We start from the raw sequence: 18,906 nt of genomic DNA, 5'->3' as shown, positions 1-18,906 counted from the left end.
AAACAATTTCTGGGGCTCCTGGGGATTAAGCAATCAGACTGAAACAAGACCTAACTCCATCCACTCAGGGGACCGGAGCATCTCCCAGAATGAACCCGAGAGCAGCAGTGTGAGTTCGAATTCCACCTCCTGATCGCTCCTGCGACCGGAAATGACCACTGACAGCCTGTCACTAACCTGTCACTCTGAGAGACCAAACGGAACACCCATCAGAGTAACAGTCTGATCGGTATCCAAACCATAGAAAAGCCTCAACCCCAGAAGTGGCCTTTGGAGCCCCAGCCGCCTGGAGTTGCCATTTCCACATGTGCTTCTCAGAAAAGGCTGCTGCTGTTCAAACACCTCGCCAACCCGGACGCCGGGGCTGCGCGGGTCACTTGTCTGCAGAGGGACGGTGATGTTCTCCCTCCAGTCCATCTTCACCATGGCCCACCCGCCCCGCTCCAGCTGCTTCAGTATCGGGCTGTTTAGTGACACCTTCTCTATTCGGTCGCTCACATCCTGTAAGGTAAACAAGGGCGACAGGTGACAGTTAGTGTGTGGAGGCGCTGAGAGCCGGGGGACGGGCACACTGAAGCAGCCATCCGGTCACTGCTGTGTGAGTCTTGGGCCGAGAGCTGGGTAGCAAGCATCCTGCCATCTCTCTACCGTCCACTAGCGCTGCCCCTGGGGCCGGCACGTCTGCTGCTCTCCCAGGAGCAGCCATCAGAGACGCACACCTGTCCGCAGACGCACACCTGTCCACAGACCCGCAAGGCCTTGACCGTGCTTAACACGCACCACAGTCCACACAGAGCCCCGTGTCTTATCTGTATTCGTCAAGTCACCAAAAACAAAACCAAAGACAGTCCATTCTGACTTGTGTCCTGTGACTTTTGTCTACCCACTGACACAGGACATGCTCGAATCCATGCCTCAGGGTGGGCTGTCACTCCTCATTCAAACAATCAGAAAAGACAGGTGAAGCCAGACCTCTTTTAGGGAAGGATGCTGGTGACAAAAGCGTGGGCTCCGGAGGCCCTGGCCCTGGACGTAAATCCTGCCCCACATCTGAGGGACACATCTGAGCATGGACCTCTCCGAGCCCCCACCAGAGGGCAGCTCCACCGACAGTTGAGGAAACACTCAGAGGTCTCAAGTGGACAGCAGTCTTTTCTTTCTTCAACAGAGACAAAGCCAGTCCATTTGACCATCTAACTTGCAATTGTGAAAGGAAAGCCTTTGAGGGGATTGATGGTCAATTCGGGCACGCTGGGGACACATGGTTCTCAGCTGCAAAGCTGGTACAGCTGGTGACATGGACGGAAGCCAGGACATGTGACTTGGAGATACTAAGATTTTACGTCCTAACCCCTTGTAGGGTAAAGGTCCTTGTGTGTGAGTTTTATTTCTTTTCGACATCTTGTCATCATCAAAGTGACCCGGCTAGGTTTTGGAGGCCTCTTGAAGACATCTGACCTTAGAAATTTCATGTTACATCCCGTGGGACACAGTGATCAATCTTGCTCTTTGTTATACGTACCCACTACTGCCATGGGGAACAGCATTGAAGCGTCACCCTCCCAATCCATCCAAATAGTGGCCAGGCAGTACCCCAGGCAGTAGGAACACAGTGATAAATCCGGAAATCAGATGCTCCTGCCCTCAAGGAGCTTACATCCTGGGGGCCCCACCATGGCCACAGCTCTAGTCAGCCTCTGGGACAGCCTGAGAGTCACTTCCAAATCTAAGCTCTGCTCTGGCCCAGGCCCAGGAGGAAAAGCACTGCCCCAGTGCCTGCCTTTCAGAGCTGGTGCGTTGGGAAGGATGCGCTGGGATGAGTTTTGGTGAACTCACACCAGGGAAGACTTTCAGAAACACGTCATCTTTTCACAAAGCCATCAGACAGAATCACAAAGCCTCAGAATAGTCAAAGCACCAGCGGAGTTCATACCTGTTGACTCTATGATGTAACCTCTCAGGATCCATCTGAAGCAAACAGAGATCTGGGCAAAGACTGAGTAAAAGGTGATAGAAAAAAAAAATCCAAAGTAAGGGAATGTTTATATTTATGAAACTTGAATGAAATTATATGATGCCTGAGGTTTGCTTACAAATAATCTGGGGTCAGACGGGGTGGAGAGAGGGCAGAGGTTGAGTTAATAATTGTTGAAGCTGGCTGATAAATGAGAGTCCATTATAGTATTTCCTCTACTTTTGTACTTGTGTATTTGAATGTTCCCATAATATAGTTTTTAAATTATGGTTCACCCTTATGACAGAAGACTATAGTTGTAAAAATTTTACAAATTTAATGTGGAAAAATACGTAAATATTATATACATTTTAAAAAGGATACAAAACTATATGTACAATGTGATCCTAATCACACGTTTAAATATATAGGCATACCACATTCCAGTGCCCTTCACAGATACTGCTTTTTTCTGTTTAAAGCAAATTGAAGGTTTGTGGCAATCCTGCATCAGCAAGTCTGTTGGTGCCATTTTCCCAACAGCAATAGCTCACTTCATGTCTCTGTGTCACATTTTGCTAATTCTCACAGTATTTCAAACTTCATGATTGTTACACTTGGTATGGTGATCTGTAATCTATGATCAGTGATGTTACTACTGCAAAAAGACTACAACTTGCCTAAGGCTCAGATGATGGTTAGCATTTTTTAGCAACAATGTATTTTTTAATTAAAGTGTACATTATTTTTTTCGATATAATGCAATGGCCCACTTAACAGACTACAGGATAGTGTGAACATAACTTTTATATGCGCCAGGAAACCAAAAAGTTCGTATGACTCGCTTTATTGCGGTATCTGCTTTATGACGGTGCTCTGGGACTGAACCATAAGATCCCCAAGGTCTGCCTGTACGAAGAAATATATTAAAATGTTAACCATGGTTATCTCTCAGTTATCGGATTACGGGTCATTTGTTTCATGCTACACCCTTTGTTATATAACTTCTGGAAGAAAACTGGAAAAGGCTGACTGAAGATTTTTGACAAAGAAAACAAATGTCTCCACCTGGAAGAACTGGAGCTGCTTCTCGAGGCTCCAGAAGAACGGGTGTTTCAGCACGTGCTTCGCAGACGGGCGCTTCTGAGGATCCTTCGCGATCATCTTCTCTATCAGTTCCTGGGCGATGACGTCCTCTACGGAGAAGGAAACACACGTGCAACTCGTTACTTCCCGCCCGATGGCCGGGAGCAAATCCCCAAACCTCAGCGTCTCCAAGTCCTCCGACTCCAGGATCCTCATAGGAACTCATTCCAAAAGCGGAAGTGAGACCTTGTGCGAAACTTCAGCTGACGGAGAGGACTGGCGGTGCGCTTTGTGGAGAGGAGTGACTGGAGACCCTGATGTCTGAGGCCCGGGCGGCACCATGTACCTCCACTCACTGGACTGTGAGTGACCAGAACAACACTTCGGCTCAGTACGGATCGATGTGAGGAGATATTCAAGATAAAGTTTAAAAATGCGTGTGCTGCAAGACAGCGTGTACTTTCAACCACATTTTTTTATAAAAGGATGCATGTCTAGATAGCCGATATCTAGAAATAATTTATATAGAAAGGGATTAACGGCAATCATTCATCGCAGTAGAAAGGGATTATCGGCCTTTCTGCTAAGCTGTTTTGTCTCGAAGGATAAAGGAAAAGTAACCCATGAACAAAACAATAAATCAGTTGTACTTTTTTAAAAAAGGCAGCAGTGAGGTGCCTGTGTGAAGAGAATATATTAAAATGCCAACCGTGGTTACCAGGCCCGATGATAATGCAAGAAACCCTGAAGTCAGGGAGAAACACCTGTTGGCCCACGTCCCTGGAGAGCAACGACCCAGCTTGTCCGCCCCAAGCCCAGGCCACAAATGCTGACCGCAGGCCCACACATGAGTCCGGTTTAAGGAGCATGGACATTCCGTCTCCTCAACTGCCAGGGCAGGGAGGGACCTCAGACTGTTTTTTTAACCCTCACAAGTCACAAGCTGGAAAACAGAGGCCTTGCTCGGGTCATCGTGTGACCTGAATGGACCTCGGAGCTGCTCGGCTCTAGAAAGTAGTCCACAAAGGATCCCCTACCCCGCCCTCCACCAGCCTCCTACCGGGTTGTCAGTTCATGGAGGCCCCCGGGAGAGCAGCTGGGAAGAAGCGCCTCCGGGGACACAGAGCGGGCACCATCCTGACCCTCCCACCCGCCGCCGCTCACCGTGCTTCTCGGGCTGCAGGCAGTCGAGGCTGTAGGTGCCCAGGAGGATGTTGGCCTGCCGCTGCAGGGACTTGCCAAAGGGGTGGCTGCCCTCAGATATCACGTAGTACAAGATGCAGCTCTCAGAGAAGATGTCCACTGTGTAGGTCTGAAAAGAAACATGGTGCATTAGAGGCCGTCAGGTGGAGGAATCTCATTCTTGCTCAGCAGGGAGAGCAGGGGGTGTTGCTGCTGCTTCTGCCACCTTGAAGGTGTTTTCGGAGAACTGGCTAATGTGTTGCAATTGCTCAGAGCAGTGCAGGGCCCCCTGCATGTGCTGGTGCTCCCAGGGGAGAACTGGGCCCTGGGGAAGACCGCCTGGGACGCCGGCTCTGCCACTGACTCTGCGCCTCGCCATCCATGACGATAAGATGAGGATAACCTCATGGGGCTCTTGTGAAGCCTGAATGAGCTAGTCTGTGGAAATGGGGACTCGCACCAGTGCCGGGCCCACAGGATTCTCTCTCCTAGCTGCTACTATTCCTTTTTTCGGTGGTTTGGGTGGGAGTGGTGGGACTGGAACAGCACAGGTTTATTCAATGGCCAAAGAATGGAGCAGCAGGAACTTAGTTTGCAAACCGACCTCTCTGTTAGTTACTGTTTACCCAGCGAGCATGGAACTCCTTGCAGGCAAGGATGTTGGTGTGTTGGCTTCCCTGTCGGACCCCCAGGGACTAGCACGGTGCCACACAGGACCAGTCTTAAAACTTCATTAATAAACGAAATAGAAACAGCAATTTTTGGTGCAAAAACAGCCCCAGAGAGAGATTATTTGACAAGTTTCCAGTGAAGTCATTTTGACATTTGATAACAGCTCTTACTTATCCCGTGAACACACACACACACACACACACACACACACACACACACACACACACACACACACAATGCTGTTTATCTGGACCACACAGCAGTCTTGAGGGTCATTTCTCCACTCCCACTTCCCCTCACCCCGCTGGCTAGACATCAGTCCCTCAGACGTTGGGGAGGGGATATGCTGGAGGGAGGGAGAGGTTACTTTAGCGCCCCTCCCTCACTTTCCACTTTGGGGCTGTGGTGCCCCCTTGTGGACATATTGAGAAATGACCCATCTCAGCTCGCTCACCAGCGCCCACTCCCGGCAGAGGAGAGAATGCGTGGGTGAATTCAGAGTGTCCCTTAAAGCTCCCCGCAGTCTCCCATACCCATCACTGCAGTGGTCTTTTCTGGCAGCCAGAGCTCCAAACTGAGCCGAGGCCAGAGAGGCCTTTGAGAGTTGCAGAGGGAGGCCCACAGGAAGGCCCAGCGAGTGGTCACCCACTGTCCTAGCGGTGGGTAAAAAGGTCCCTCTGCTCTCAGTGACTCTCCAAGGATACAGCCACAGCACTGCCCAGCCCCTCCCTGGGGGCCAGGCCTGGCTCTGGTGTGAGAAGTCCCTGCTATGGCCAGACTTCACACAGTTCCATCTCCTCCCACCCTCAGAGGTGTGAGCCTTGGTGTTTTCTCTCCGAAGGTCTTCATCCTACTTTGCTCTCACTGACCTGACATTTTGCACGTATATTATCATTAATGTATTCCAGTGACTGCTGGCCCCTGCCTCTTCTTTGCATCTTCCAGCATTCACAGAAAAGCAAATATTTTATCTCAGATCCTTCCCACATTGTCTCACCAGAGCTGTTCCTCGGGATCCCTCTCATCACTCCCAACCCTGCTGCAACTCCAGTTTGCTTTGCTGCTGGCCACTGTCTGGCATTCCTGCTCAGTGTTCCCTTGACAACACACTGCTCTGTCTGTGGGCACTCGAGGGGAGGCAGTGGGAGGCAGCCGTCATTCCCAATTATGCTTCTGCCCTTTTGGGCACTGCCTGCCACTACCCAAAGCTCTGTGGAGTAAGACCGTCTTTAATGAGGGATTGACATCATTGAAGGGAATTATAACCCATGAGGAGGAAGGGATGCTACATTTAGTTGTATGGGTTGGGCACTGCACAATTCTGGACACCTATCACCTTCGTAGTCATTATAGATCAGTATATTTAAGATGGTCATTTTCTGGAAAATGGTAGCAAAATGTCTAGAGGAAGGGGCTAATATTTCTAAGTTGCACAGGGTGCCATTTGGATTAGGGATGAGGTTGATGGGAAAACAAAAGCTGTGTGTTAAATATGACTTGTTTCCCACAGCACAAGGGGAATGAATATCTCTCTTGGTAACAATATTCCTCCTTGCTTTGAGGAACGGCTCCTCCCATACTTCAAATATGTGGTTCTCATGGCGTTTCCGGTTACACCCTGCCCCGGCCACGGAGCTGGACATGTCACCGAGGTCTGGCCAATCCTCTTGGTCACAGTGGTTGGTCCAAAAGCTGCATATGTGACTCAAGTGTGGCCAATCATGGCCCTTCCTTGGGACTTGTATGTACTGGTACAAAAGAAAGATAATCTCTCCTTGGGATTGTCTAAGTATGTCTGGAGTTACTGAAGTACATCTGGAGGTGCCTGAGGTGTGTCTCCTACAAGCAGAAGAGTCAGTCTGTAGGAAGAGGGAACACCATGCAGAGAGAGGAAAAGGAGGGAGGGAGGGACCTGAAGACACCTGAGTCAGTTAAACTATGAGCCAACTCCATCACTAAACTTCCCTACATGAGCCCCCAAATCCCTTTTCCTAAGCTGGTTTGGGTTGAGTTTCAGTCACCCACACCAAAGAATTCTGCAAACCAGAATCACCTGTCAGAAAACCTCATCCGGACCCTCAGAAATTGGCCTCATCACACCCTGGCCTGAGGAGTCAGTTTCTTCCCTGAGTCAGTTCATCTGGGGTGACTTTCTGGGAGCTTCAGCAAGGGCTCCCCCAATTCCAGGGATCCCAAGAGGGGACGCCTCTGGACTCCAACAGCTTTTCCTTTCTGTTCGGCACTTCCTCATCTGTACAGAAAAGAAACACTGACATTTCCACTTGAAATCTTAAAAGGATCCTTTTTTCTCCATTTCGATTTGAGGAGAAGAGGAGGGAGCCCATTTTTCCAGTTCCCTGGTTTTTAAAGTCTGCACACTCCTCCTTTGAGTGAATTGTCTTTATTTGCATACCTATTTCCCTATCATAGGACATTGGATAGCATTCCACTTTCAACGCCTAAAAATTACACTCTTAAAAAGAACACATTTGAGTAGAAGTCTTTTTTCATGTCTAGCTTATTTCCAGGAATACATTTACCAAGGCGACAGGGAGATATTTCCATAACTATTTTCTTGGGACACTTAAAAAAACCCCACAACCCGCACCCCAAAGACATAAATAAGAGTCCCCAGTAGGAAGAAATGGAAAAGGTTTAGGTGGCCTATTCAGCACCCCAAAGGAAATACTAGCAGGCAGGACAAGTAGCCCACAGGTTTCCCGCTGGTTTTCCACAGCCTTCTCGCCCTACTCTGGGCTTCCTTTAAAGGATGAGGGTGGCAGCCTCCTGGCTGGCCTCCCTGCCTCCAGCTTTGCCTCAGTTTAATCCAATGAGCGTTACACTCCCAAACAAATGTTCTTCAATGTCTATTTCCACATTTCACGTCACTGAACACAAATTTATCAGTCAGATTTTAGAATAGGTTTTCCCAGGACTTTTCCGCAGCCTTGGAGCAGATGTGGAGAAAGTGGGAGGCGGGTATCTTAGTTTGACTCCCCGGAAAGCAGAACCTGAGACAAGGATTTGGAAGCAAGTAGTTTATTTGGAAGGAGGTCCTAGGAAGCAGTGTGAGGGAGTGGAGAAGTGGGTAGGCTGGTGGATGGGGCGGCCCTTACAGCTTCTCCATAACTGCCTCTCTCCCTGCCTCCCTCCCTCTTTCCCTCTTTCATTCTCTCCACACACACGCACATGCATATATACATATAACTTTTAAAACACAAATTAGATCTTACTATGCTTTCTGATTGTTCTGCTTAACTGCCTTGGACATCATTGCACGTTAATTGGTGTATTGCACACCAAAATTGTCAATGGCTAATAGTCTTCCACCGGGAGGACAACCCCATCACACATATGTTCTCATTCTGGTTGACAGAAAGATGTGAGGAACGAGATCAGTCTTCCTAAAATATGGCTGTGCACACGTCGTCCCCTTGTGTCTCTCCTGCTCAAAACACACCCGCAGCTCTCCATTACCCACACCGCAAAGCCTAACTTTATAAACTGGCTTTGGAGTCTGACCTATGCCTGCCTGGGCCGCTGGGACTGCCCTCTACCCAGCTCCTCTTCCACTGCCTGGCAGTGCGAGCCACTGGGTCTTTACAGGCCCTGACCATTCCTGCATCTGTGCCTTTGCCCAGGCTGTGTCCCCAGCATGGGCTGCCCTCGCCCTGCCACACTGTGAGGGTCCCCACCACCCTCGGAATTCTATCCTTCAGTAACTGAGTGCTCTCTTTTGTGATCCCTCCCTGTACATCTCCCTCAGAGGAGATTTTGCACAGACTTGTATGTTTGCTCTCCTTTCATGGATATGTTTTCACTTGCCAACCAACGCTGGAACCAGTGTGGCTGATCTCAGCTTGGTGATGGCTGTTGAAGCCATCACACCCACCGGGACAGCTAATGCACTGCCCACAGGCCCTGGACCCTGGAGACAGGGACTAAGGTACAAAGGAGGAGGTGGGACACCAGGACTGCAGGGAAGGAGAGCTGAATGGAAGTGGAGGGTGGGGGAAGAGCAACTCAAGGGTGCTGATCCCAGCGTCCTGTTAGGATTTTCTTTGGCTGCTGCACAGGGTCTATGTTAGGATGGTCACAGATGCCGAAACAGATCTCTCTTTTCACCTGTTCTTAAACAAAGAAGAACTCGATAACTTCCTGTTCGAAGAATGCATGCTCTGGTAATTTTTCCAGGATGAGGGACACTGCCGGCACTGGTGTGAAACTCCCCAGACTTTTCCACGTCTTTGGAGAAGCGGATCACCTTGATCAGGAACCAGGGAGCAAACAGTTACAAGCAGGGAGTCAAGGGGCCAGCCACCTGTTTCTGGCCAGGGCTCAGACTTTGCTGTAAACTTGGTTGGTGTTTCCTTCCTTGGTCTGCTCCAGAAACCACTCTTGGATCTGCAGGATGGCCCTCTGATTCAGAGTGAACGGGGGCAGATCCTCTGCCCTCCTCACTCACCTGCCCCTTGCACCCAAGCCTGCTCCTACAGAATTCTCTATCCCTGCTTAACTCATTATCTCTAGTCAACTGGGCTCTAGAACCGGAAAACCAAGTATCTGACTTCGGGCGGGCCTCTCTAGTCACTCACGGACTCACTCAACCAACACCAACCAGAGTCCCCATGCTAGGGATGCGCAAGAGTAGGGGGTACAGCGAGGGATGGGACGCGATACACAGGGAGCCCAGGCGCAGGGGTTTGGAGGTGGACATCGGGAAAGAGACAGGCCTCAGAGGGTAGGGGGTGAGAGTCCTCGGGGACCCTTGGTCGCAGAGGTACAGAGAGAAGGGAGAGAGGCGGCGATATCGGGTGAAAGCCGCAGGCGCCCGGAGCATGGGCGGACCTGCGCATGCGCCGATGGAGACTTTGGCGTCGCCCAGCGTCGTCAAGGTAACCCTGATCCACCACAGCTGGTCATGGAATCAGGGACTGGAGGGAGCTGGGGTCATCCCCCAGCCCAGAGTGCAGCCCTGACGGTGAAGGCTGAGCCAGGGAGTGGAGCCTGCCTTTACCCAAGAGGCCAGGGGTGGGGGTGGCTGGGTTGGGGAGCTGTCTCGGGAGGGTCTGAACTTCGGGTGGGGCCCTATTGGGTGGGTGAGGAGAGCGACCCCAGCCAGAGAGGAAAAGATAACAAGAGAGCTGGTAGGCATCTGGGGGGAAAAAGGAGAATGCGGCTCCTGGGGGGTTAGGGAGGCAACTCAGCGTGAGGCTGTGGTCCCCATTCCTTCCCCACCTAGCCTGACTGAGTCTCCCCCTCCCCCCAGCCCTGGGTGACCATTCTGCAGCCCCTCCCGTGGGCCATCACACCTCCATCCCCACAGACAAGCCGCGTGAAGGAAGGTGAGACTCCGGGATCTCTCCACGTTGTACCCACCTCTGCCTGTCCTTGCTGCACGCCCCTTTCCGCGCCCCTGGCTGGTCACTGGGGAAAAGGCCCTAGGGTCGGAGCAAGGGCAGAGGGAGGCCTGGCATGGACCTGCTGAACTCCGGTCCCCTAGGCCTGCTGGAGCTGATGCTGCTGCAGAATGCACACATGCACCAGCTGCTTCCGACTGCCCAGGTGGCAGCAGCCCTCGACCCCTGGCCTGCCTGGCCCCGCCCTCAGGTGCGTGGGCTGGGGGTGGGGGAGTAGGGGGTGGGCCACCGGGCCGCCCATCTGCAGGTCCAGAGATGAGGAGCCATCTGGGGTTCCCCGATCTTGAGAAAAAGGACCAGGCAACAAAGGAGCCAGAGACAGCCCACACCCATCTCGCTGGGTCTCTTTGGCATCTGTTATCTGCAAGGCCCCGTGTCAGCCTCCATGGGGTGGCGGTAGGAGGGCCCCAAAATCCAGACATTGAAGATTTTGTTTTCAAGGTTGCTCTGCAGTGCACGCCCCCACTGGCTTGCAGGCCCAGGAGGGCAGGCACCATTGCACTGGGGCCTGCAGGGTGCCTGATACTTTTAGGGCTTAACTGATATTTACTGAACAAGTGAATGAATACATGAATGACTGTGAATACAAGGCAACTTTGACTGTGATTGGCACAAAGTGTGAGTGCCACCTGGTTGGGGCATGAGGAAAAGGTCCTTGGAGGAGCAGGTGGCCTTGGAACCAGCCCTTGAAAGCCAGGTAGGATTCTGATGCTTGGAAGAGGTGAGGGGTGTCTCCACCATCCAGGCTGGCAGGGGCTGAGTCAGGAGGTCAACCAGTGCTGGGCACCTTGAGAGGTCTGGAGAAGTGACAGCTGGGTGGAAGGAGGATGCCTATCAGTTTGAGTAGAGCAGGCTTCTAGGCGGGGCTGGTCAGAGGAGTCCAGGCTGAGGGAGACCCTGAGAAGCTGCTGCGGGCCCTCACCCCCAGGCCCTCACAGGGCCCTTGGGATGAGCGCCACCCCGTCACCAATGAGGCATAGGTGGGTCCAGGGACTGAGGGTTGACATAGGCTGGGACCTGGGACCCTTTACTGCAGTGCTTGCACCTAGACAAATGTCTCCTCCAGCAACAGGATATAAAAGGCACAAACTACAAAGGGCACGAAGTAACTGCACGCACGCGCGCTCGGGGCAATGATGAACAGTAAGATGCAAAAAGGTCACAGATCAACTGCCACGTCTGAGGTGCAGAGACCAAAAGCAGGGAACTGCGCATGACCCCTGCACACAGCACCACCAAGGGGGTGGGCAGACCACCTAGGCCACCCCTGCAGCCAGACCCACCGATCAGACCCCACCGTCTCCCCATCTAAGGAACCAGCCCAGCCTCCTGGGGGAGCGACCAAGGGCACCTGTTTGTTGTTCCCAGTGAATTCCCAGCCTGAATTCCTTGTCTAGTCTCTTATCCGTTTCTGTTGATTAAAGAGACCTAGGACCCAGAATCCATAACAGGGTGAGACGAGGGGCAGCTTGCTGGTCCCCCTGCCCCAGCTCTGGAGTCATACCTGGATTCCTCCAGTCCCTGCTTGGCCACTTATTAGCTGAGTGACCTTAGAAAAGTTGCTTAACCTCTGAGCCTCAGTTTTCCCACCTGCGAAATAAACAGTAACTGTCTCCAAAGCGCCTTGCTTGCCAGTAGTAAAGTCCCAATGAACAGTAGCCATTTTCTGTGGTGTATCTCGGGAAGTGATTTCAAGGAGTGGAGACTCATCCTGTATCATCTCCCATTCCTTTGTGCACAATCCCCAGGTCTACCTGGAAGGTCAACAGGAGGAGTGGGAGGAGGAGGAGGAGGAGGAGGAGGAGGAAGAGATGAGGGCTCAGGAAGAAGGCCCTTTGGTGTTCCACCATCACTACCTGCCCTGCCCGATGCCCGCTCTGGGAGCCCTGCTCCCCTGGCCAGCTCCTCTCATTTCCTCTCCCCTCCATCAGCCTCACTTGCAGGACACAGCCAGGGTTCAGCACCGTCCTCCTGCCTCTGGGAAAAGGCAGATGTAAGTGAGGTTGAGGGGGGCGGGGTCTGGGAGCTGCCAGGGCCCTTCTCTGAGGCTGGGCTGGAAGAGGTGGCCAGAGGCTGAGGGTGGAGATACTTGTGGGTAAAATTCCAGGGGCCACCCTGGGGCCTCTGATGGGAGGGTCTTTCTTTTCTCTTACCCACCTCAGGCGAGCCGTGCCCCCACCTCCACCCCCCAGTGCCACAGAGACTGTGGGTGCAGATGTACCCCCGGCTTCAGGTAGGTACTAGATGGATGGGCAGCGGGGCCCAGGCCTAGGGGTGGATCAGAAGACCAGTAGGGCCACGTGCCCTGTGTGTAGCAGGAACTCAGGTGTCACTGGCAGGCAACTGGCCTGTCCCCTTCCCTTTTCCTCCTTGGGGTCCATGGAAGCAGGAGGGAGTCAAGATGAGGGTGCTGTCTCCCCCCAGACTACTATGATGCCGAGAGCCTACCGTGAGGACACACCGTGGCCCTGGGATCCACGCCAGCTTCATCATGAGGCTGGAAACAGCCCTGAAGACTCCGTTTGCCAACCCTGCACTCACACCTGACAGCCCTTCTTACTCCCTCAACGAACACCAGGCCCTCTCCCTTAGGTCAATCAGTCCCCTCTCCACTCCAGGGAGACCTTGAACCAGCCAGATCTCTGCTCCTGAGGGAGAGCCCCTTAGAGCAGTGCCCAGGTCCTGGAAGCCACATGAACGCCCAGTCCTGCCCCACTGACAGCTGCCTGGGCTAGGGAAGGCCTGAGAACCAGATACCCCCTTCGACCTCCTCCCCTCCCCTCCTTCTGGGATGACTAGGGCTGCAGTATCTCGGTTTGGCCCAATAATGAGCGGGAAGTATGAGGACAGGACTGCTTATGTTATCCATGGCTCTCTGAAGGCCCAGTGATGGGGGAGACCCTCGGGGCTCCTGCTCTCACCCTGTAAGCTGGCTCTGTTGGGAGAAAGGAGAGGTCAGTGCCATGTCCTGCTCCAACGGGAAGTCGCCTGTGTTTCCAGAGGGCCATGGGGGAACAGTGTCTCACTGCTCCTCTGGCCAGATTGCGTCTCCCCCACCCTCCCCCAGGAGGAATGAGTCACCCAGGGCGGATGAGGGTGAGTGAACGGTGCCTGGGCTGGTCAGCATGGAGGCGCCCAGGGCCTGGGCTCGCTGGGGCTCTGGAAGGCCCCTGTGAAGGAGAGGGTGGAGGGAGGCTGACGAGACATTTGGAGACAGAAGTCCAGCAAGGCCTGGTGGGTCCCCTTCCTGGCCATTCCCAGGAGGAGACTGAGGCATGGGGTTAAGTCCAGGGGTCTGTGTTCGGACTAGGAAAGGAAATGGCCCCAAGTCCTCTGCTGCTTGTCACAGTCCTTCAGCCAGGGCTGGACCACAACCCTAAGGAGCCACACTCAGTTCCAGTGGCCATGCCGCTCAGGCAGGCTGTGCTGGGTGGGTCCCTCTCAGCCTCATCCAAGCAGCTTGCACCTCGTGGATACCTCTCCGCCTATGGTTACCCTGCTGGCCGAAGACAAAGCAGAGCAGGACGGATGTCACAAGGAAAAGCAGCACTGACAGGACCACGATGATCACCATCCAGTTGTCTTGCACAGGCTCTGGGGAGGGAGGGGACAGTGGTCTTTGAAGTCCTCTGGTCCTAGGCGTCACAGCCTAAGGGGGAGCAGAGGTCCACCCATCACCCACCTGACCCTCGTCCATCCTGCAGTCACCTTGTGTTGCAGACATGAGTGGCAAGTTGGGTATTAACTAGGGGGAAGGCGGAGTAGGTTCCTGGCCACCAGCCAGGCCTCTGTGAGACCACCAGGGCCCAGATGTCCCCTTGGCACCGGCCCCTGGCACCAGCATGTGGTTGCTGTACATTATGGCCTGGACAGTGGCATGGTCCAGGCTGAGCCCCTCCCTGGGTGGAGATGAGGGTGCTTCTACCAAACCATGTGAAGACACGGAACATCTTGGCCATCTAGAGTCACAGAACAGTGGAGCTCCAGGGGACCTACGGGGTCAGTCAGGCCAAACTTCTCAAGTGGAGCCGGGCCAAGGCCAGGGAGAGGAGCTTGACTTGGTCAAGGTCCCGCAGCTCACTAATGGTCAAGCAAGTAGTTGGGGTCTAACCTGGGAGCTTGGAGAGAGCTCCAGGGAGGAGACAGAGCGAGAGGGAAGCCTTGGTACAAGTGCGGGGCCGTGGGAGCCTCCCCCTGAGCCGGCAGAGAGCAGGACGAAGGCTTTTATTCTTCTGAGGGGCTGAAACGTGAACTGTCTCCCTCCGATTCCTCTGGGGGCTCCCCCTCACCAAAGACCTCCAGCGCCTGGGAGTCTGAGACGCTGTCAACGACCTTCACGCCGTGAGACCGCAGGTCCATCTTGGCCTGGCAGGAGAAGTTGTGGGAGCTGTCTTCCAGCTGAGCCTCAGCGCTGTACGTGACCATGGCCTCTTGAGGGGAAAGTGCTGTCCCCTCAAAGGTCTGGCTGTGCAAGACCTCATTGCTACGGAGCAAGGTGACAGTGAGGCCCTCGAGGGGCGCCACGGAGGGCACCCTGCACTCGATGGTGAACGGGCTCCCTACGGCCACCCGCGTGGGCTGCAGCTTCAGCAGCACTTGCTTTGGAAGGTCTGCAGGGAAGGAGGAAGGCAGGTCTGGTCAGGACAGGGGTGCAGAAGCAGCAGGCCCCACTCAGCCAGGACCATCCCCTGTTACCACGTGTTCTCAGGAAGTGGGCTGGGGCCTGGCCTGCTCTAGAGGGTCAAGAGAGGAAGGAGGAAGCAGGTCAGCGTGAAGGAGGAACTGGGTGGTTGTTTTCCGGACATGACGATTTCTGGAATGGACAAGAATGGAGGGGGCCTGGGGTCTACAAGGAAAAGCTCCAGATTCTGTAATACAACCAAGTAGAAGGATATGCAAAGTTTGAATCTGTCTCCTTCCTCTCTGGAAATTAAATACAATTTCAAAAGTTAAACAGGTTGCATAAGTATGTTGAAGGAGACTTCCAAAAGAGTACTCATGGGAACTGGGCCGTGAATTGTGAGATTCTTAAGAGGTGCAGGCTGGAGTCAGCCACCTCTATTCTTCTCCATCAAACTCAGTAGTCCCTTGGTTCTTCTTTGAATTAGAATAACTTGCCCCGGTCACCAAATGACAATACGTTAGACTAAGGGCATCTTCCTCCTCTTTTGATCCACTGATGATGGTAATGAGGACTTGAGCACCACCCTTGGTGCCGAGCTGTTGAGAGAACCCTGGCTTATCCAAGGTCTCCGTAGCCTGTGGGCAGGTTGTGTGATGGTCACACCTTTGCCAAGGGCCCTCAGGGGAAGATACAACCACCGGGTGGTGCCTCAACCTTTTCTCCAGGAGGCGAAAGGGCTACTGGGGTTTGCCAGTGCTCCTGACGGGCACCACGCTGCTTGTGCTGGGATTTGGGGTGTCCTGGTGATGGGGGTGTGACTGAGCTGAGAGGAGACTGTCGTGCTGCATGGGAAATGACTTTCAGATTTGTCTCAGTCTTGCTTGGATTGCCATTCTCTAAGCAAACCTCAAAAACAGGTTCTAGCAGCCTGAAGGAGTTGAGGGGAGGGTGTGAGCAGCCGCTGAGCCCCCGGTCCAGGTCCTGCTCCCTGTCACCCCAGGAGCCCAGGGAAGTGGGGGCCAAACCGAGAGTAGTCAGCAGCAAGAACACAGCGGCTCTGCGAATACCCAGTAGACACAGGCTGTGGCCTGGGGAGGGGCCCCGCAACACAGCACTCACAGAACACAGGGGAGGGCCCTGCAACACAGCACCCACAGAACACAGGGGAGGGGCCCGCATCACAGCACTCACAGAACACAGGGGAGGGCCCTGCAACACAGCACTCACAGAACACAGGGGAGGGGCCCGCAACACAGCACTCACAGAACACAGGGGAGGGGCCTGCAACACAGCACTCACAGAACACAGGGGAGGGCCCTGCAACACAGCACTCACAGAACACAGGGGAGGGGCCCGCAACACAGCACTCACAGAACACAGGGGAGGGGCCCGCAACACAGCACTCACAGAACACAGGGGAGGGGCCCGCAACACAGCACTCACAGAACACAGGGGAGGGGCCTGCAACACAGCACTCACAGAACACTCCGATGTTGAGCCTCTTGGACCCCAGCTTCCCGGAACACCAGAAATAGCAACGCATACTCGAATTCTGGGAGACGTTGAAGATCATAAACGATATCCACTGTTGGTCTTTTTGAAGGACAATTGTGTCTAGGCTGGTCTCCAGACCACCCTTGCTAGGGTGGGTACAGTTGGTACTACAGTTAATCACCCCAGACCCTCCGGACTTCACCATCAGCTGCTCTGGTGACACGTGTACCTCGAATGCCTCCTCACCAGACCCTGGAAGACAAGAAACACTGGGTAGCAGGTGTCCTCGCTGCCCTGCCCAGTAGAGCTGCCCATGGCTGCCAGTCTGATGAAGGGAGAGGGGTCCGAAAAGAAAGGCCAGGGATGGCCCCTCTGGTCCTCTCCCCTTGCTCAGACCTGATCGCCTGGTGTCGAGACCAAGGAGGCTGCCCCCACAGCTCGCTCCCTGCCTCTGGTTGCTCTTCCTCCAGCTCTGTCACCTCAAGATTAGTCTTTCTGATGCACATCTATTTCCATGCTGAGGGATCTTCAAGGCCCAGCCCAAATGTCTCCTCCTGTGAAACGGAGGTGGACTGTGTCCTCTGAGCCTCCATGGCTGTGGGATTGACACTTCCGTCCCTTCTTTCCTTCCTCTGCAAATCCTTTTTGACCACCAGCTGTGTGCCAGGCACTTCTAGGCTCTGGGGATCCAACAGGCACCAAAGCGCACAAAACCCCACCCTTGCAGAGCTCAAGCTGTAGTAAAGGAGACAGGCGATAACGAACAAGTGAAATAGGCAGCCTGTCAGTTGGTGGTTAAGTGCCTGGGAAAGGAAACAGGGAGCGGGGCGGGGTTGCCATGTTAAACAGCGTAGTCAGCACAGGCCTCACGGAAACACCAGTGTTTGAGCAAAGATAAGAAGCAGTGGTGGATGGCCGGTGGCAGGGCCAGGGGTGGCACTTGGAAAGCCCAGCAGGGATCTGCATGTGGAGGGAACTGCCAGAGCAAAGACCCCGGGGCCAGGCCAGAGGAGATGAGGATGGCTGGAGCTCAGTGAAGAGGAAGGCAGGGGGAGGTGTGATCCAGAAGGGAATGGGACCCTCTTGCAAATGACTGATATTCATGCTGATTCTCCCTTAGACCCTTTGGAGCTTCTAGAAGGCAGGGCCCAGGTTTTGCATGTTTCCTTTTGTCAGCACAATGCCCTGTGTGTGGCATAGAGCCAAGAAGTGTTTCATGTATGTAGACAGGGCCCTGGGCGCTCAACCCCCACCAAGTGATGACCTGAAGGTGCTCGATCCCAGTGAGCTGGGTCTGTCTGCGTCCTAATCTCCCGCCACACTGGCAAGCCCCCTCTTAGCCCTCAACTAATAGCATAATGAAGGGGTGAGAGAGGGGCTTTGCAGGAATAGGGAACTAGATTTGAATCCTTAGTTTGCCAGGTACTAGCTGTGTGGCCTTGTTCAATGTTCTTCCTCCCTCTGAGCCTCAGCTTCCCCATCTGTCATGTGGGCTGGGTTGTCATGAAAAGCACCTGGCGGGTTGTCCAGAATAGACTGCTGGGTACATGCTGGCATTTTCCTTTCTGTCCCCTGGACCCACTGCAAGAGGTTTCATTTTCACTTTTGATCCAGAAGGTGATGCCCTCTGTTATCCGCCAGGCCACATCTGCTGACCAGGTCGGGCATGCCCTCATCTTCTCCTGAACTCTGTCTCCCTTCACCTCGGCCTCCAACCTGCCACATCCACATGCCAGGAAGCTGTGGGGTCCAAATAACCTGGCATCCAAAAGGCCACGACCCTAACCCTAACCCAGGGTCACGGGAAGCCAGGCTGGCACAGCATCTTGTACCCATGGTGGGCGGCCGCTGGACTCAAAGCCTCAGAGATTTCTGGACCAGGACAGCTCTCCCGCCCAAAGCCAGGGGAACAGGCCCCCCACCCTCTGGGCTGGCACATGCCCAGTCAGGAACCCCAGGCCCTGGCTCACCTGGGCAGCAGAGCAGGGTGAGAAAGGCCACACACAGTCCCCAACAACAAAAAGGGGACATCTTGAGCAGTGTCCAAGGGCTCACAGGAAACAGCCGAGGACTACCTGGAGAGAGTTGGAGGGCGCGGGTCAGGGACTGGTGGCCTGGAGCCACAGCCCGGAACCCTCAGCCTCTGTGCACTGATGATTGCATTTCGTCTTATTATCTGAGCGGTCCTGAGGAAGCCACGTGGTCTGTAAGAACCAGGAGGCAGAGGGCATAACCTAGTCCTCCTGGCACACGCCCTAAATTCAGGTCCCAGGTCCAGGACAGACGGTCACCACAGCTCAGCAGGCAGAGACTCCTGGGCAGGTTTCTTGGTGCTCTGGTCACCTGCCTAGCATGAGTCCACTGAAACCCTGACACCCTGCTCAGCCTTCAATTCAACCAGCCGCTGACTCAGCTGATACAGGGACACCTTGAGGGAAATGCTCCCACAGTAGCTCCCCAGCAGTCTGGACTGT

At 53.9% G+C, this 18,906-nt stretch overlaps 3 protein-coding genes across 3 annotated transcripts; 1 reads left to right on the top strand and 2 right to left on the bottom strand.

The window, feature by feature from the left end:
* Nucleotides 1-180: 180 nt before the first annotated feature.
* Nucleotides 181-6,537, bottom strand: LOC116669298 (serine/threonine-protein kinase/endoribonuclease IRE1-like). The gene is made up of 4 exons (XM_032498598.1): nt 6,475-6,537; nt 4,205-4,352; nt 3,023-3,150; nt 181-501 (listed from the first exon to the last, which is right to left on the bottom strand). The coding sequence occupies exons 1-4, from the start codon at nt 6,535-6,537 to the stop codon at nt 181-183; spliced, it is 660 nt and encodes a 219-aa protein (XP_032354489.1).
* A 2,911-nt stretch (nt 6,538-9,448) lies between these two features.
* LOC102506271 (proline-rich protein 29) lies at nt 9,449-12,767 on the top strand. The gene is made up of 5 exons (XM_032498597.1): nt 9,449-10,041; nt 10,398-10,504; nt 12,063-12,307; nt 12,477-12,547; nt 12,739-12,767. The coding sequence occupies exons 1-5, from the start codon at nt 9,561-9,563 to the stop codon at nt 12,765-12,767; spliced, it is 933 nt and encodes a 310-aa protein (XP_032354488.1). The 5' UTR covers nt 9,449-9,560.
* On the bottom strand, nt 10,841-18,108 carry ICAM2 (intercellular adhesion molecule 2). Its single transcript, XM_032498596.1, has 4 exons — nt 18,015-18,108; nt 16,418-16,684; nt 14,604-14,924; nt 10,841-13,908 (listed from the first exon to the last, which is right to left on the bottom strand). Exons 1-4 carry the CDS (start codon nt 18,106-18,108, stop codon nt 13,727-13,729), a joined length of 864 nt encoding a protein of 287 aa, XP_032354487.1. The 3' UTR covers nt 10,841-13,726.
* Between the last annotated feature and the right edge of the window lie 798 nt (nt 18,109-18,906).

The sequence above is a fragment of the Camelus ferus genome, chromosome 16 (assembly GCF_009834535.1).
Source record: "Camelus ferus isolate YT-003-E chromosome 16, BCGSAC_Cfer_1.0, whole genome shotgun sequence".
NCBI classification, from domain to species: Eukaryota; Metazoa; Chordata; class Mammalia; order Artiodactyla; family Camelidae; genus Camelus; species Camelus ferus.
This window is presented reverse-complemented; position numbering and strand designations above follow the sequence as displayed.